This window comes from Ranitomeya variabilis, chromosome 2 (genome assembly GCF_051348905.1).
Source record: "Ranitomeya variabilis isolate aRanVar5 chromosome 2, aRanVar5.hap1, whole genome shotgun sequence".
NCBI classification, from domain to species: Eukaryota; Metazoa; Chordata; class Amphibia; order Anura; family Dendrobatidae; genus Ranitomeya; species Ranitomeya variabilis.
The window spans coordinates 208,876,626-208,895,683 of record NC_135233.1 but is presented as its reverse complement, the minus strand read 5'-3'; the positions used below and the strand labels follow the sequence as shown (position 1 = coordinate 208,895,683).

General features: G+C 44.3%; 1 protein-coding gene across 3 annotated transcripts in view; it reads right to left on the bottom strand.

Annotated features, from left to right (window-relative positions):
* CRB2 (crumbs cell polarity complex component 2) overlaps window positions 1-19,058 on the bottom strand; it is a 229,814-nt gene that overhangs the window by 102,446 nt on the left and 108,310 nt on the right. For all 3 annotated transcript variants that reach the window (XM_077283531.1, XM_077283530.1, XM_077283532.1), the window contains exon 5: window positions 17,465-17,647. In XM_077283531.1, the coding sequence (XP_077139646.1) occupies window positions 17,465-17,647 (183 nt within the window). The remainder of the gene's footprint in view (window positions 1-17,464; window positions 17,648-19,058) is intronic.

The following is a 19,058-nucleotide window of genomic DNA, read 5'->3' as shown; positions in this document are numbered from 1 at the left end:
TAGATGTGTTGTAAGAACTTTGAACCCCCAAGTGTTTCACTACAGTTTATAACGCAGAGCCGTGAAAATAAAAAATATTTTTTTTTTCCCACAAAAAATTATTTTTTAGCCCCCAGTTTTGTATTTTCCCAGGGGTAACAGGAGAAATTGGACCCCAAAGGCTGTTGTCCTATTTGTCCCGAGTACGCTGCTACCCCATATGTTGGGGTAAACCCCTGTTTGGGCACACGGGAAAGCTCGGAAGGGAAGGAGCACTGTTTTACTTTTTCAACGCAGAATTGGCAGGAATTGAGATCAGACGCCATGTCGCGTTTGGAGAGCCCCTGATGTGCCGAAACAGTGGAAACCCCCCAATTATAACTGAAACCCTAATCCAAACACACCCCTAACCCTAATCCCAACAGTAACCCTAACCACACCTCTAACCCTGACACACCCCTAACCCTAATCCCAACCCTATTCCCAACCGTAAATGTAATCTAAACCCTAACTGTAACTTTAGCCCCAACCCTAACCTTAACTTTAGCCCCAACCCTAACTGTAGCCTTAACCCTAGCTCCAACCCTAGCCCTAATGGGAAAATGGAAATAAATACATTTTTTTTTTCCCTAACTAAGGGGGTGATGAAGGGGGGGTTTGATTTACTTTTATAGCGAGTTTTTTAGCGGATTTTTATGATTGGCAGCCGTCACACACTGAAAGACGCTTTTCATTGCAAAAAATATTTTTTGCGTTACCACATTTTGAGAGTTATAAATTTTCCATATTTTGGTCCACAGAGTCATGTGAGGTCTTGTTTTTTGCGGGACGAGTTGACGTTTTTATTGGTAACATTTTCGGACATGTGACAGTTTTTGATCGCTTTTTATTCCGATTTTTGTGAGGCAGAATGACCAAAAACCAGCTATTCATGAATTTCTTTTGGGGGAGGCGTTTATACCGTTCCGCGTTTGGTAAAATTGATAAGCAGTTTTATTCTTCGGGTCAGTACGATTACAGTGATACCTCATTTATATTATTTTTTTATGTTTTGGCGCTTTTATATGATAAAAACTATTTTATGGAAAAAATAATTATTTTTGCATCGCTTTATTCTCAGGACTATAACTTTTTAATTTTTTTGCTGATCATGCTGTATGGCGGCTCGTTATTTGCGGGACAAGATGACGCTTTCAGCGGTACCATGGTTATTTATATCTGTCTTTTTGATCGCGTGTTATTCCACTTTTTGTTCGGCGGTATGATAATAAAGCGTTGTTTTTTGCCTCGTTTTTTTTTTTTTTTCTTATGGTGTTTACTGAAGGGGTTAACTAGTGGGCCAGTTTTATAGGTCGGGTCGTTACGGACGCGGCGATACTAAATACGTGTACTTTTATTGTTTTTTTATTTTATTTAGATAAAGAAATGTATTTATGGGAATAATATATATATATTTTTTTCATTATTTTGGAATATTTTTTTTTTTTTTTTTTTTACACATTTGGAAAAATTTTTTTTTACTTTTTTACTTTGCCCCAGGGGGGGACAATACAGATCGGTGATCTGCCAGTTTGCATAGCACTCTGACAGATCACCGATCTGAGAGAAGTGCAGGCTGCTTCACAGTGCCTGCTCTGAGCAGGCTTCTGTGAAGCCACCTCCCTCCCTGCAGGACCCGGATCCGCGGCCATCTTGGATCCGGGTCTGGAGCAGGCAGGGAGGGAGGTAAGACCCTCGCAGCAACGCGATCACATCGCGTTGCTGCGGGGGGCTCAGGGAAGCCCGCAGGGAGCCCCCTCCCTGCGCGATGCTTCCCTGCACCGCCGGCACATCGCGATCATGTTTGATCGCGGTGTGCCGGGGGTTAATGTGCCGGGAGCGGTCCGTGACCGCTCCTGGCACATAGTGCCGGATGTCAGCTGCGATAGGCAGACACCCGGCCGCGATCGGCCGCGCTCCCCCCGTGAGCGCCGCCGATCGCGCTGGACGTACTATCCCGTCCGTGGTCATGGGGGCCCACCCCACCTCGACGGGATAGTACGTCCGATGTCAGGAAGGGGTTAAAGAAGTTGTCCACTACAATAAAAAAAATTTTTTTTTCCATAAATCTTGCTATTATGTGCCACTGAAAAGATCCACTGTCTTTATTTTAGCAATATTACCTTTTATCATGCTGTAGCAGCACATCTTCATTGCTGGATCCAGCTCTCATGGGGTTAATCGACAACTTCCTTTCTCCTGAGTTATTGTGCTCTAATACTACAAGTTCCATGATGCATTGCACTGCCACTAAGCACGAACCTACCACACCCACTCCAAAACACACCCAAACCCCTCCCTCCTCTAGCTTCAAAAAGATTTCTGATGTCATTTCTGTCCAACCTCCTCTTTTACATTTGTCCAACCCACACTCCATTACACATAGATAGATAGATAGATAGATAGATAGATAGATAGATAGATAGATAGATATGGGATGGATAGATAGATAGATACATACAGATATATCTATATATCTATGTCTATTTCCATAGATATGTCCATATCCATGTTTCTAAACCCCTTCACCCCTGGAGCTTTTTTCGTTTATCGCTCCCTTTCTTTCCAGAGCCATAATTTTTCCGTCAATATGGCCATGTGAGGGCTTATTTTTTGCGGGACAAGTTCTACTTTTGAACGACACCATTGGTTTTACCGTGTCGTGTAACACAAAATGTGAAAAGAAGTCAAAGTGCGATGAAATTGCAAAAAAAGTGCAATCCCACAGTTGTTTTTTGCTTGGCTTTTTTGCTAGGTTCACTAAATGCTAAGGCTGTTTGCGCACGTTGCGGATTTGATTGCAGATCCGCAGCATTTTTTGCCGCACACAATTGCATCAAATCCGCAGTGTAGTGCACAACCATTGTAAGCCTATGGGAGCCGCAGACTTGTTGTGCACATGCTGCGGAAAAAGCCGCACCAAAACGCAGCTTTTTTTTTTCCGGAGCATGTCACTTCTTTTGTGCCGAACTGCAGCGTTTCTGCACCCATAGACTTTCATTGAGTCGGGCACATCCGCAGCAAAACCGCAGATGTAAAAAAGATCTGCAGTTTAGATGCGGATGTGGGTCCGAGAAACGCTGCAGTTCGGGAGGAGGGAAGTGTGTGGGCGGTGACGGTGTGCGTGTATGTGTGTGCGGACGGGGTCTGCGGGCTGTTCGGATGTGTGCGGCGCTGTGCGGGACTGTTCAGGTGTGTGCGGGGTCTGCGGGCTGTTCGGATGTGTGCGGGACTGTTTGGATGTGTGCAGCGCTGTGCGGGACTGTTCAGGTGTGTGCGGGACTGTGCGGGGGGTCTTTTGGGGTGTGTGTGCAGGCATCATCCGATGGGACTACAAGTATGCAGCATCCAATCTTCAGCTAATTCGGATGTAATCCGGACAGTGGACACGCACCCTACACTATCCATACATCTATCAATAGATATATCTATCCAGATACATCTATATATAGATATAAGAATAGATAGATGTATGCATCTATAGATCTATCTATATGTAGCTCTGTCTATCCATTTCATCTATCATCTATATGTCTATCTATCTGTGTGTAATTGAGTGTGGGTTGGACAAATGTAAAAGAGGAGGTTGGACAATAATGACATCACAAATCTTTTTTTTTTGTTCAATAATACATCTTTATTTAGCTTTCAAAAACGCATACAAAAACGCACAAAAAACAAGCAAAAACCGCACCAAAAAAATTAAAAATGCATCAAAAGCGCGCAAAAACTGCACCAAAAACTGCAGCAAAAACTGTAGCAAAATCTGCAGCAAAAACGCACCAAAAACTGCATCAAAACCGCACCAAATACTGCATCAAAACCGCACCAAATACTGCATCAAAACCGCACCAAATGCTGCATCAAAACTGCACCAAAAACTGCATCAAAACTTCACCAAAAACTGCATAAAAAAGCATCAAAAACCTGAATCAAAACCACGCAAAAATCTGCACCAAATACTGCAGCAAAAGCTGCATCAAAACTTCACCAAAAACTGCATAAAAAAGCATCAAAAACCTGAATCAAAACCACGCAAAAAACTGCACCAAATACTGCAGCAAAAACTGAATCAAAACCGCGCAAAAACCGCACCAAGAACTGCATCAAAACCACACAAAAAACCCACATCAAAACCGCGCAAAAAACATGAAAAAAAGTGAAAAAAATGCATCCAAAACGCAGCTGCGTTTTCTGCAAGGAGATGCAGATTTTGTGCAGAAAATTCTGCACCCAAATCTGCAACGTGTGCACACAGCATAAAACTGACCTGCCATTATGATTCTCCAGGTCATTACGAGTTCATAGACACCAAACACGTCTAGGCTATTTTTTATCTAAGTGGTAAAAAATTTTTCAAAACTTTGCTAAAAAGAAATAAAATAATTGCGTCATTTTCTGATACGCGTAGCGTCTATATTTTCTAAGATATTGGGTCGGGTGAGGGCTAATTGTTTGCGTGCTGAGCTGACGTTTTTATTGATACCACTTTTGGGCAGATACGTTCTGTTGATCGCCCATTATTGCATTTTAATGCAATGTCGCGGCGATCAAAAAAACATAATTTGGGCTTTTGATTTTTTTTTCCTTGCTACGCCGTTTAGCGATCATGTACATTTTTTTTGTTGTATTGAAAACAGCTGACATGTTGCGGCTTTGAAGTGGGCTCACCGCCGAAGCCCACCTCAAAGCGTGGGGATACTGCCAGCTGACGTACTATTTTGTCAGCTGGCAGAAAGGGGTTAATGAACAATATGTTTCATTTTTTAAAAAAAAAACTAAAAAAAAAAATGGTGTGGGCTCCCGCGAAATTTTCAGCGCCAGAGGGGGAAAGCCGACGGCCGGGGGCCAATATTTGTAGCCTGCTATGAATATCAGCCCGCAGCTGTCTGCGTAGCCTTTACTGGCTATTAAAATAGGGGGACCCCCCTCCCAAAAAATGACGTGGGGTCCCCCTATATTTCATGGCCAGAAAGGCTACGCAGACAGCTGTGGGCTGATATTCATAGCCTAGAGAGGGGCCATGGATAGTGCCCCCCCGGCTACAAATACCAGTCCGCAGCCGCCCCAGAAATGGCGCATCTGTATGATGTGCCAATTCCGGCACTTAGCCCCTCTCTTCCCACTCCCGTGTAGCGGTGGGATATGGGGTAATAAGGGGTTAATGTCACCTTGCTATTGTAAGGTGACATTAAGCCGGGTTAATAACGGAGAGGCGTCAATAAGACGTCTATCCGTTATTAATCCAATAGTAATAAAGGGTTAATAAAACACACACACATTAGGAAAAAAGTATTTTAATACTCTTTATTTAACCATACTTACCATACTTCAGCGCCTGCAAAAAACGTAAAATAATAAACCGTATACTCCCTGTCCGCCGTAGTCCAATTAATAACGAGTGTCCCATGACGATCTCCCCTATAGAACAGGTGATCTCACATCGGGTGATGTCACTGCTCTATAGGACCTTCAGTGACACACTAACAGGAGACAATGGCTCCTGCAGTGCATCACTGAGAGGTTACTATAGTTCACTGGTCTCACTTTATGGCAAAAAGCTGCGTGGGAACTTTTTCACACAGCAATGCCAAAAGTGAGACTAGGGACTATTTTCTCACAGTGGAGTAGGAATACATTGTGGGGAATACATTGGGAAAACACACCCAAACCCCTCCCTCCTCTAGCTTCAAAAAGATTTCTGATGTCATTTCTGTCCAACCTCCTCTTTTACATTTGTCCAACCCACACTCCATTACACATAGATAGATAGATAGATAGATAGATAGATAGATATGGGATGGATAGATAGATAGATACATACAGATATATCTATATATCTATGTCTATTTCCATAGATATGTCCATATCCATGTTTCTAAACCCCTTCACCCCTGGAGCTTTTTTCGTTTATCGCTCCCTTTCTTTCCAGAGCCATAATTTTTCCGTCAATATGGCCATGTGAGGGCTTATTTTTTGCGGGACAAGTTCTACTTTTGAACGACACCATTGGTTTTACCGTGTCGTGTAACACAAAATGTGAAAAGAAGTCAAAGTGCGATGAAATTGCAAAAAAAGTGCAATCCCACAGTTGTTTTTTGCTTGGCTTTTTTGCTAGGTTCACTAAATGCTAAGGCTGTTTGCGCACGTTGCGGATTTGATTGCAGATCCGCAGCATTTTTTGCCGCACACAATTGCATCAAATCCGCAGTGTAGTGCACAACCATTGTAAGCCTATGGGAGCCGCAGACTTGTTGTGCACATGCTGCGGAAAAAGCCGCACCAAAACGCAGCTTTTTTTTTTCCGGAGCATGTCACTTCTTTTGTGCCGAACTGCAGCGTTTCTGCACCCATAGACTTTCATTGAGTCGGGCACATCCGCAGCAAAACCGCAGATGTAAAAAAGATCTGCAGTTTAGATGCGGATGTGGGTCCGAGAAACGCTGCAGTTCGGGAGGAGGGAAGTGTGTGGGCGGTGACGGTGTGCGTGTATGTGTGTGCGGACGGGGTCTGCGGGCTGTTCGGATGTGTGCGGCGCTGTGCGGGACTGTTCAGGTGTGTGCGGGGTCTGCGGGCTGTTCGGATGTGTGCGGGACTGTTTGGATGTGTGCAGCGCTGTGCGGGACTGTTCAGGTGTGTGCGGGACTGTGCGGGGGGTCTTTTGGGGTGTGTGTGCAGGCATCATCCGATGGGACTACAAGTATGCAGCATCCAATCTTCAGCTAATTCGGATGTAATCCGGACAGTGGACACGCACCCTACACTATCCATACATCTATCAATAGATATATCTATCCAGATACATCTATATATAGATATAAGAATAGATAGATGTATGCATCTATAGATCTATCTATATGTAGCTCTGTCTATCCATTTCATCTATCATCTATATGTCTATCTATCTGTGTGTAATTGAGTGTGGGTTGGACAAATGTAAAAGAGGAGGTTGGACAATAATGACATCACAAATCTTTTTTTTTTGTTCAATAATACATCTTTATTTAGCTTTCAAAAACGCATACAAAAACGCACAAAAAACAAGCAAAAACCGCACCAAAAAAATAAAAAATGCATCAAAAGCGCGCAAAAACTGCACCAAAAACTGCAGCAAAAACTGTAGCAAAATCTGCAGCAAAAACGCACCAAAAACTGCATCAAAACCGCACCAAATACTGCATCAAAACCGCACCAAATACTGCATCAAAACCGCACCAAATGCTGCATCAAAACTGCACCAAAAACTGCATCAAAACTTCACCAAAAACTGCATAAAAAAGCATCAAAAACCTGAATCAAAACCACGCAAAAAACTGCACCAAATACTGCAGCAAAAGCTGCATCAAAACTTCACCAAAAACTGCATAAAAAAGCATCAAAAACCTGAATCAAAACCACGCAAAAAACTGCACCAAATACTGCAGCAAAAACTGAATCAAAACCGCGCAAAAACCGCACCAAAAACCGCACCAAGAACTGCATCAAAACCACACAAAAAACCCACATCAAAACCGCGCAAAAAACATGAAAAAAAGTGAAAAAAATGCATCCAAAACGCAGCTGCGTTTTCTGCAAGGAGATGCAGATTTTGTGCAGAAAATTCTGCACCCAAATCTGCAACGTGTGCACACAGCATAAAACTGACCTGCCATTATGATTCTCCAGGTCATTACGAGTTCATAGACACCAAACACGTCTAGGCTATTTTTTATCTAAGTGGTAAAAAAATTTTCAAAACTTTGCTAAAAAGAAATAAAATAATTGCGTCATTTTCTGATACGCGTAGCGTCTATATTTTCTAAGATATTGGGTCGGGTGAGGGCTAATTGTTTGCGTGCTGAGCTGACGTTTTTATTGATACCACTTTTGGGCAGATACGTTCTGTTGATCGCCCATTATTGCATTTTAATGCAATGTCGCGGCGATCAAAAAAACATAATTTGGGCTTTTGATTTTTTTTTCCTTGCTACGCCGTTTAGCGATCATGTACATTTTTTTTGTTGTATTGAAAACAGCTGACATGTTGCGGCTTTGAAGTGGGCTCACCGCCGAAGCCCACCTCAAAGCGTGGGGATACTGCCAGCTGACGTACTATTTTGTCAGCTGGCAGAAAGGGGTTAATGAACAATATGTTTCATTTAAAAAAAAAAAAACTAAAAAAAAAAATGGTGTGGGCTCCCGCGAAATTTTCAGCGCCAGAGGGGGAAAGCCGACGGCCGGGGGCCAATATTTGTAGCCTGCTATGAATATCAGCCCGCAGCTGTCTGCGTAGCCTTTACTGGCTATTAAAATAGGGGGACCCCCCTCCCAAAAAATGACGTGGGGTCCCCCTATATTTCATGGCCAGAAAGGCTACGCAGACAGCTGTGGGCTGATATTCATAGCCTAGAGAGGGGCCATGGATAGTGCCCCCCGGCTACAAATACCAGTCCGCAGCCGCCCCAGAAATGGCGCATCTGTATGATGTGCCAATTCCGGCACTTAGCCCCTCTCTTCCCACTCCCGTGTAGCGGTGGGATATGGGGTAATAAGGGGTTAATGTCACCTTGCTATTGTAAGGTGACATTAAGCCGGGTTAATAACGGAGAGGCGTCAATAAGACGTCTATCCGTTATTAATCCAATAGTAATAAAGGGTTAATAAAACACACACACATTAGGAAAAAAGTATTTTAATACTCTTTATTTAACCATACTTACCATACTTCAGCGCCTGCAAAAAACGTAAAATAATAAACCGTATACTCCCTGTCCGCCGTAGTCCAATTAATAACAAGTGTCCCATGACGATCTCCCCTATAGAACAGGTGATCTCACATCGGGTGATGTCACTGCTCTATAGGACCTTCAGTGACACACTAACAGGAGACAATGGCTCCTGCAGTGCATCACTGAGAGGTTACTATAGTTCACTGGTCTCACTTTATGGCAAAAAGCTGCGTGGGAACTTTTTCACACAGCAATGCCAAAAGTGAGACTAGGGACTATTTTCTCACAGTGGAGTAGGAATACATTGTGGGGAATACATTGTGGAAGGATACCTTCCATCATTGTATTCCTGGAGCCCCTGGAGAGCGGTCGCATGAGCTGATGCTCCTGCTCTCCATGGGAGATCGTCGAGGGACACTCGTTATAATTGGATTTCTGCGGATCAGGGAGTATATCGTTTGTTTAATTATTTTAATATTTTTTACAGGTGACACTGGCTTCGGGGAACAAAGTGACAAGTGATGGTGAGTATGTACTCTGTTATATGTACTGTATGTCTATATGTATGTTGTATGTATGTACTGTATGTATGTACTGTATGTGGCATGTCGCATGATGTCACATGTTGCATGTCACATGGTGTATGTCATCGCATGCCGTCACATGTCGCATGGTGCATGTCGCATGTAGTCGCATGCTGCATGTCGTCGCATGGTGCATGTCGTCACATTATGTCACATGTTGCATGTCGTCGCATGGTACATGTTGTCGCATGGTGCATGTCGTCGCATGGTACATGTTGTCACATGTCGCATGCTGCATGTCACATGATGTCGCATGGCGCCGCATGTCCCATGTGGCATGTCGTCGCATGGTACATGTTGTCGCATGTCGTCACATGTTGCATGCTGCATCTCGCATGCTGTCGCATGCTGCATGTCGCATGGTGCATGTCGCCGCATGGCGCATGTTGTCGCATGGCGTCGCATGGTGCATGTCGCATGTTGTCACATGTCGCATGCTGCATGTCGCATGGTGCATGTCACATGTTGTCACATGTCGCATGTCACATGATGTCGCATGTCGTCGCATGGTGCATGTCGCATGTCATTGCATGTTGCATGTCGTTGCATGGTCCATGTCGTCACATGTCGCATGCTGCATGTCGCATGATGTCACATGTTGCATGTCGCATGCTGCATGTCGTCGCATGGTACATGTCGTTGCATGTTGTCACATGTCGCATATCGTCGCATGCTGCATGTCACATGTCGCTTGGTGCATGTTGTCACATGTTGCATGTCGTCGCATGGCACATGTCACATGCTGCATATCGCATGCTGCATGTCGTCGCATGTTGCCGCATGCTGCATGTCGCATGTTGTAGCATGTTGTCACATGTCGTAGCATGTTGCATGTCGTCACATGTTGCATGCTGCATGTCGCATGCTGCATGTCGCATGTTCTGTATGTGTGTTCTATGTATGTATGTACTGTATATGTGTGTTTTGTTTTTTTTACATTCAACACATTAGCCGGATGATGGGACTACTACTGTCCCATCATTGGCTAATGTGTCACTCACTGTCACTGTAGCAGGCAGAGCCCGATGGGACTTGTAGTCCCATCGGACGATGCCTGCACACAGAGACGCCGCCGCCACCACCACCGCACAGCCCCGCAGACCCCCCCGCATAGTCCAGCATTCACCGTGCAGACCCCCGCCATTGCACCGCCCACCACCACCGCACCGGCCGCCGCATCGGCCGTCGACATACCGGCCGCCGCGGCACCAGCCACCGACGCACCGGCCGCTGCCACGGCATCGGCCGCCGACTCACTGACTTTTCAGAGTCTGGAAATTGTCGTGACGTCAGCGGAAATTAGCGGTGGCTGCAGCCTGGGGGTCACGTAACCCGGACTCAGCCACCAGCATAGCGCCGCTCACAGGCGAAAACGGCAACAGAAGGTATTTACACAATTCATTAGGGGCCCCAGGGGGATACATTGGGGGGGTTAACTGAAAGTAGTGGACAACCCCTTTAAAAACAGTGGTACGAAGGGTGAGATCTCAGGGATATATGAGTATCTTCTTTTTTCTTTTCTGGATAAATACCCTATTAAGGCTAGAGATAAATGGGAAGCCGAATATAATTGATAATGACACATGGGAATCAATTTTAGAGTACGTGCCTAGGATTTCTATGAGTGAGCCGGGGAGGTTGTCGCCACTATTTGTAATTCATAGAGCATATAGAACGCCCGATATGTTATTCAAAGCTGGGATGAGGCTCGACTAGCAGTGTCCTAGGTGCTCACAATCTGAGGCAGGTATTGTTCATATGATGTGGCTGTGTCCTCGATAGTCCTCTTTTTGGATAGTGGTATTGAATGGAATTGAGTTAGTATATAATTGCACGGTCCCTAGGGACCCCTTGGTTTGTGTATTGGGATATGTAGAGGAGATTGCAATTGATAATTCATTTAAAAATTGTTATTGCTAGGTTGCTATTTATTGCAAGAAAATTAACAGCCAAATTCTGGATTAGGGAGGAGCCTCCGACGAGGAGAGATTTTCTGGTGCAGGTGGACCATATTATTTCATTGGAGAGAAGTATATACACTAAAAGACAGAAGCTGGACTTTTTCTTTAAGCTGTGGCAACCATGGATCGATTTGCGCTAAGGGGTTGGGTCCGAAATTGGGGGCTCTAGGGTATTGTGGGTGGGTTTTAGGATAATTACTCTCTATTTACAGGATGGTGGAAACCGGTTGGCTCTTGGTGGGTCTCTGAAGGTGGAAGGGAGGGGGGAGGGCATGGGATGGGTCTGGGTTATTATATAATAATAATAATAATCTTTATTTTTATATAGCGTTAACATATTCCGCAGCGCTTTACATTTTTTGCACACATTATCATCACTGTCCCCGATGGGGCTCACAGTCTAAATTCCCTATCAGTATGTCTTTGGAATGTGGGAGGAAACCGGAGTGCCCGGAGGAAACCCAAGCAAACACGGAGAGAACATACAACACCGTGCTGTTATATGTAAAATGTTACTTGAGTTGTATACAAAATGTAATGAATACTATTTGTATTATTCTGATTGTTTAATAAAAATGTATCTGATCAAAAAAAAAAAATCTCTGTACAAAGACCAACACTGATATTACAGTCCTGCAGCATATATAGGAGGTTAAAGTAAGTTATAGATGGTAACTAACAGGTGAAGTTCTTTCTGGTGGAGTCACTCACTTTTCCATCTTTTGGAAAACACAAACAATTAAAATTATATATATATATATATATATATATATATATATATACACACAGTACAGACCAAAAGTTTGGACATACCTTCTCATTTAAAGATCTTTCTGTATTTTCATGACTATGAAAATTGTAAATTCACACTGAAGGCATCAAAACTTTGAATTAACACATGTGGAGTTATATACCGTATATACTCGAGTATAAGCCGAGATTTTCAGCCCACTTTTGGGGGCTGAAAGTAACCCTCTCGGCTTATACTCAAGTCATACCCAGGGGTCGGCAGGGGAGGGGGAGCGGAGCTGTGTAATAATACTCACCTGCTCCTGGCGCGGTCCCTGCACGTCTTTTGCCCGGGGCCGGCAGCTTCTTCCTGTAGTGAGCGGTCACATGGTACCGCTCATTGCAGTAACGAATATGCGGCTCCACTTCCCATAGAGGTGGAGCCGCATATTCATTACTGTAATGAGCGGTACCATGTGACCCCTCACTACAGGAGGAAGCTGCGGCGCCGGGAAACAGACGTCCAGTGACGGCGCCAGGAGCAGGTGAGTATGACGGGGGCAGTGAGCGATATTCACCTGCTCCTCGTTCCACCTGAGCGCCGCTGCATCTTCCGCAGTGACGCTCAGGTCAGAGGGCGCGGTGACGCGATTACTGCGTGCCGCCCTCTGCCTGATAGTCAGTGCAGAGGATGGAAGACACAGCGGCACCCGGCAGCGGTGGAACGCGGAGCAGGTGAATATAACAAGTGCCGGGGGCCTGAGAGGTGAGTATGTGATTTTTTTTATTTTTTAATCGCAGCAACAGCATATGGGGCAAATATCTGTATGGGGCATCTTATGTGGCCATGTGCAGTGTTATATGGGGGCAAATATCTGTATGGGGCATCTTATGTGGCCATGTGCACCATTATATGGGGGCAAATATCTGTATAGGGCATCTTATGTGGCCATGTGCACCATTATATGGGGGCAAATATCTGTATGGGGCATCTTATGTGGCCATGTGCACCATTATATGGGGGCAAATATCTGTATGGGGCATCTTATGTGGCCATGTGCACCATTATATGGGGGCACATATCTGTATGGGGCATCTTATGTGGCCATGTGCACCATTATATGGGGGCAAATATCTGTATGGGGCATCTTATGTGGCCATGTGCACCATTATATGGGGGCAAATATCTGTATGGGGCATCTTATGTGGCCATGTGCACCATTATATGGGGGCACATATCTGTATGGGGCATCTTATGTGGCCATGTGCAGCATTATATGGGGGTAAATATCTGTATGGAGCATCTAATGGGGCCATAATCAACATTTGTGCAGCATTATATGGGGCATATTTTAATATGGAGCATCTTATGGAGCCCATCATAAACTGTATGGAGCATTATATGGCGCTCCCGATTCAATATGGATATTCAAAAACACTTAAACTACTGATGTCTAGATTCATTTTACTTTTATTGGTATCTATTTTTATTTTTGACATTTACCAGTAGCTGCTGCATTTTCCACCCTAGGCTTATACTCGAGTCATTAAGTTTTCCCAGTTTTTTGTGGCAAAATAAGGGGGGTCGGCTTATACTCGGGTCGGCTTATACTCGAGTATATACAGTACTAAACAAAAAAGTGTGAAACAACTGAAAAAATGTCTTATATTCTAGGTTCTTCAAAGTAGCCACCTTTTGCTTTGATGACTGCTTTGCACACTCTTGGCATTCTCTTGATGAGCTTCAAGAGGTAGTCACTGGAAATGGTTTTCACTTCACAGGTGTACCCTGTCAGGTTTAATAAGTGGGATTTCTTGCCTTATAAATGGGGTTGGGACCATCAGTTGTGTTGAGCAGAAGTCTGGTGGATACACAGCTGATAGTCCTACTGAATAGACTGTTAGTTGCTTTTTTCTTGCCATAATACAAATTCTAAGTAAAGAAAAACGAGTGACCATCATTACATTAAGAAATGAAGGTCAGTCAGTCTGAAAAATTGGGAAAACTTTGAAAGTGTCCCCAAGTGCAGTGGCAAAAACCATCAAGAGCTACAAAGAAAATGGTTCACATGATGACCACCCCAGGAAAGGAAGACCAAGAGTCACCTCTGCTTCTGAGGATAAGTTTATCCGAGTCACCAGCCTCAGAAATCACAGGTTAACAGCAGCTCAGATTAGAGACCAGGTCAATGCCACGCAGAGTTCTAGCAGCAGACACATCTCTTCAACAACTGTTAAGGAGACTTTGTGCAGCAGGCCTTCATGGTAAAATAGCTGCTAGGAAACCACTGCTAAGGACAGGTAACAAGCAGAAGAGACTTGTTTGGGTTAAAGAACACAAGGAATGGACATTAGACCAGTGGAAATCTGTGCTTTGGTCTGATGAGTCCAAATTTGAGATCTTTGGTTCCAACCACCGTGTCTTTGTGCGACGCAGAAAAGGTGAACGGATGGACTCTACATGCCTGGTTCCCACCATGAAGCATGGAGGAGGAGGTGTGATGGTGTGGGGGTGCTTTGCTGGTGACACTGTTGGGGATTTATTCAAAATTGAAGGCATACTGAACCAGCATGGCTACCACAGCATCTTGCAGCGGCATGCTATTCCATCCGGTTTGCGTTTAGTTGGACCATCATTTATTTTTCAACAGGACAATGACCCCTAACACACCTCCAGGCTGTGTAAGGGCTATTTGACCAAGAAGGAGAGTGATGGGGTGCTACACCAGATGACCAGGCCTCCACAGTCACCAGACCTGAACCCAATCGAGATGGTTTGGGGTGAGCTGGACAGCAGAGTGAAGGCAAAAGGGCCAACAAGTGCTAAGGATCTCTAGCAACTCCTTCAAGATTGTTGGAAGACCATTTCCGGTGACTACCTTTTGAAGCTCATCTAGAGAATGCCAAGAGTGTGCAAAGCAGTCATCAAAGCAAAAGGTGGCTGCTTTGAAGAACCTAGAATATAAGACATAATGTCAGTTGTTTCACACTTTTTTGTTAAGTATATAATTCCACATGTGTTAATTCATAGTTTTGATGCCTTCAGTGTGAATGTACTATTTTCATAGTCATGAAAATACAGAAAAATCTTTAAATGAGAAGGTGTGTCCAACCTTTTGGTCTGTACAGTATATATATATATTTATATAGCACCATTAATTCCATGGTGCTGTACACGTGAAAAGGGGTTACATACAGAGTTATAGATATCGTTAACAGTAAACAAATTTACAGTGACAGACTGGTATAGAGGGAAGAGTACCCTGTCCTTGCGGACTTACATTTTTCGGGATAATGGGGAAGAGACAGGAGGTCGGTATGCTGCGGCACTGGTGGTGGTGAGGCGGCAGCTCGGGTGGCTGGTCAGGCAGCAGCATACACACATACATATACACACATAAAAAAATATATATATATACACACACACACACACACACATATACATATATATACACACACTGCTCAAAAAAAATAAAGGGAGCACAAACAACAGAATATAACTCCAAGTAAATCAAACTTCTGTGGAATCAAACTGTCCACTTAAGAAGCAGCACTGTTTGACGATCAATTTCACATGCTGTTGTGCAAATGGAATAGACAACAGATGGAAATTATTGGTAATTATCAAGACACCCTCAATAAATGGGGACCAGGTGGGGACCACAGACCACATCTCAGTACCAATGCTTTCTGGCTGATGTTTTGGTCACTTTTGAATGTTGGTTGTGCTTTCACACTTGTGGTAGCATGAGATGGACTCTACAACCCACACAAGTGGCTCAGGTGGTGCAGCTCATCCAGGATGGCACATCAATGCGAGCTGTGGCAAGAAGGTTGGCTGTGTCTGTCAGCGTAGTGTCCAGAGGCTGGAAGCACTACCAGGAGTCAGGCCATTACACCAGGAGATGTGGAGGGGGCCGTAGGAGGGCAACAACCCAGCAGCAGGACCGCTACCTCAGCCTGTGTGCAAGGAGGAAAAGGAGGAGCACTGCCAGAGCCCTGCAAAATGAACACCAGCAGGCTACAAATGTGCATGTGTCTGCACAATGGTTAGAAACCGACTCCATGAGGATGGTCTGCGTGTCCGACGTCCACAGATGGGGATTGTGCTCACAGCCCAACACCGTGCAGGACGATTGGCATTTGCCATAGAACACCAGGATTGGCAAATTCGTCACTGGTGCCCTGTGCTCTTCACAGATGAAAGCAGGTTCACACTGAGCACATGTGACAGACGTAACAGAGTCTGGAGATGCTGTGGAGAGTGATCTGCTGCCTGCAACATCCTTTAACATGACCGGTTTGGCAGTGGGTCAGTAATGGTGTGGGGTGGCATTTCTTTGGAGGGCCGCACAGCCCTCCATGTGCTCGCCAGAGGTATCCTGACTGCCACTAAATACCGAGATGAGATCCTCAGACCCCTTGTGAGACCATATGCTGGTGCAGTTGGCCCTGGGTTCGTCCTAATGCAGGACAATGCCAGACCTCATGTGGCTGGAGTGTGTCAGCAGTTCCTGCAAGATGAAGACATTGAAACTGTGGACTGGCCCGCCTGTTCCCTAGACCAGAATCCGACTGAACACATCTGGGACATCATGTCTCGCACCATGCACTAACGTCACATTGCACCACAGACTGTCCAGGAGTTGGCAGATGCTTTAGTTGAGGTCTGGGAGGAGATCCCTCAGTAGACCATCCGCCGCCTCATCAGGAGCATGGCCAGGCGTTGTAGGGAGGTCATACAGGCACGTGGAGACCACACACATTATTGAGCATCATTTCCTTGTCTTGAGGCATTTCCACAGAAGTTAGATAAGCCTGTAATTTGATTTTCCACTTTGATTTTGAGTATCATTCCAAATCCAGACCTCCATGGGATATTCATTTTGATTTACATTGATCATTTTTATGTTTTATTGTTCTCAATACATTCCACTATGCAATGAATAAAGATTTGCAACTTAAATATTTCATTCAGCAATATCTAGGATGTGGTATTTTAGTGTTCCCTTTATTTTTTTGAGCAGTGTATATATATTACACACACACACACACACACACACACACACACACACACACACACACACACACACACACACACACATACATTATATACATACACGCACACGCGCGCGCGCGCACACTTTTTCACAAAACTGTATATACCCCTTCATGACCCTTCCCTCTATTCCCCAATAGCCAGTCAAAAGCTCCGATATTAGGAAGTCATCCTTAATTTTACTTAACCCTCGCAGTCCCTGGCACATTTATTTTCAATGGTGCCTGCAAAGATGGAGTATAGAACTGCACATGTACCCGCTAATCCCTACATGCTAAGACATGCTTTTTTTCTGCTCTGCAGCTCTTATTACATCATGTGTTCAGTTCAACATGAAAAATTGTTTACATGGAACCAATGTGAGAGCAACACAGTCACAGACCTCGATTAATAGAGGCGCCTTACCTGTGAATCCGGGCTGACACCTGCACACATATCCTGCGGCGTGGTCATAGTTGAAGTTTGTGCTGAACTCTGGTTGTGCTCCATATAGTGTCTGATCCGATCGCTCCATACACAGGGCGTCATGTAGGCAAGGACGGTGACCACATTCATCAATATCCAACTCACAGTGATTTCCAGAATATCCTGGAGAAAGAAAAATGTATAAAAGTGTCAAGAGTTGAGGGAAGCCATTTAAGGGGTCAGCACACGGACACAAGACATGTGGGTCCCTCAACTCTAACAATAACAATATAAAAGGATGCTTTTGTGGTTTCATTCTGTTCAGGCAGTGCATATTTTCTTTGATATGGACTAACAGGTGCCTCAAATGAACCTGGTCTTACAGAGATGTTATCTGAGCATGCTCGTGAGCTAACCGAGTGACTTCAGTGTGCTCAAATAATATGTTCCAGGCTCGAATATGTTCGACAGCTGCAACACATGAAGGGATTGACTACCAAACAGGATATCCCCGCATGTGTTGCAGCTGTCGAACAGCCACGAGACATGCAGCAGCGGGGATTCAAGCATATTTTTCGAGCATGTTGAAGACACTCGGTTAGCTCACGAGCATGACAGATAACACCTTATCCCAGCACGTTCCCTCATCACTTGTAAGAATACTACAATGAATACTAGTTGGAATCAAATACAATAAAGTATTATTTCCAACATTTTAAGTTGCCACTCATCGAAAAGATAGGTGATAACTTGTATATTGGTGGAGGTCCAACTCTTGATATACCCACTGATCCCAAGATCCAGGGCTCCAAAATGCACCTTTACTTCATTTATTCTCTATGTGGTGGCCATAGATAGCCAAGCACTGTGCTCAGCTATTTCCAGCAATCAAGTAGAGAATGAATAGAGTGGTGGCGCACATGAATGTCCAATGCTCTATTTCGATGGGGAATTTTAGGGTTTTGTTCTGAGGATCGGTGAGGTCCAAACATTCAGAGCCCCACCAATCAACAAGTTATGGCCACATGATAACTTAAAATGTTGGGAATAACCCTGTAAGTGGTCTTATCAATAGATGGAAAGATCAGGCAGACGATGACTAAGTAATGTGTGTCCTAAAGAGGACCGGTCACCGGCTCAAAAGGGAAAAGTTTTTGGATTATTTTATACCTGCTGCTCCTCTAAGAACTGTTCTTTTAATTTTTTTTCTGCCATGCAGTCCCAGAGATTTTCGTGTTTTAATTTAGTGCTACTTTTTATGGTCTTTATGGGGCATTGCTCACAGGTTAATTATGCAGAACGGCCTAAAGACACGCCCCAGAGGATCCTGTGAGCACCGTCTTAAAGACCATAAAAATTAGGACTAACTAAAAACACCCATATCTCTGGTACAATATGGTGAATTTAAAACCAACGAGAAACAATACTAGGGGGAGAAACTGGAATAAAATAAGAGCAGAAACCAGACGCTATTGACCTAGTGACAGGCTCTCTTTAAATTAATTTTCTATTCAAGATGGGATGAAGGTCCAGATGTTTGGTCTTCTGAACTCCAGAAACAATATTACTTGAATTAATGTGTTATTATAGCTAT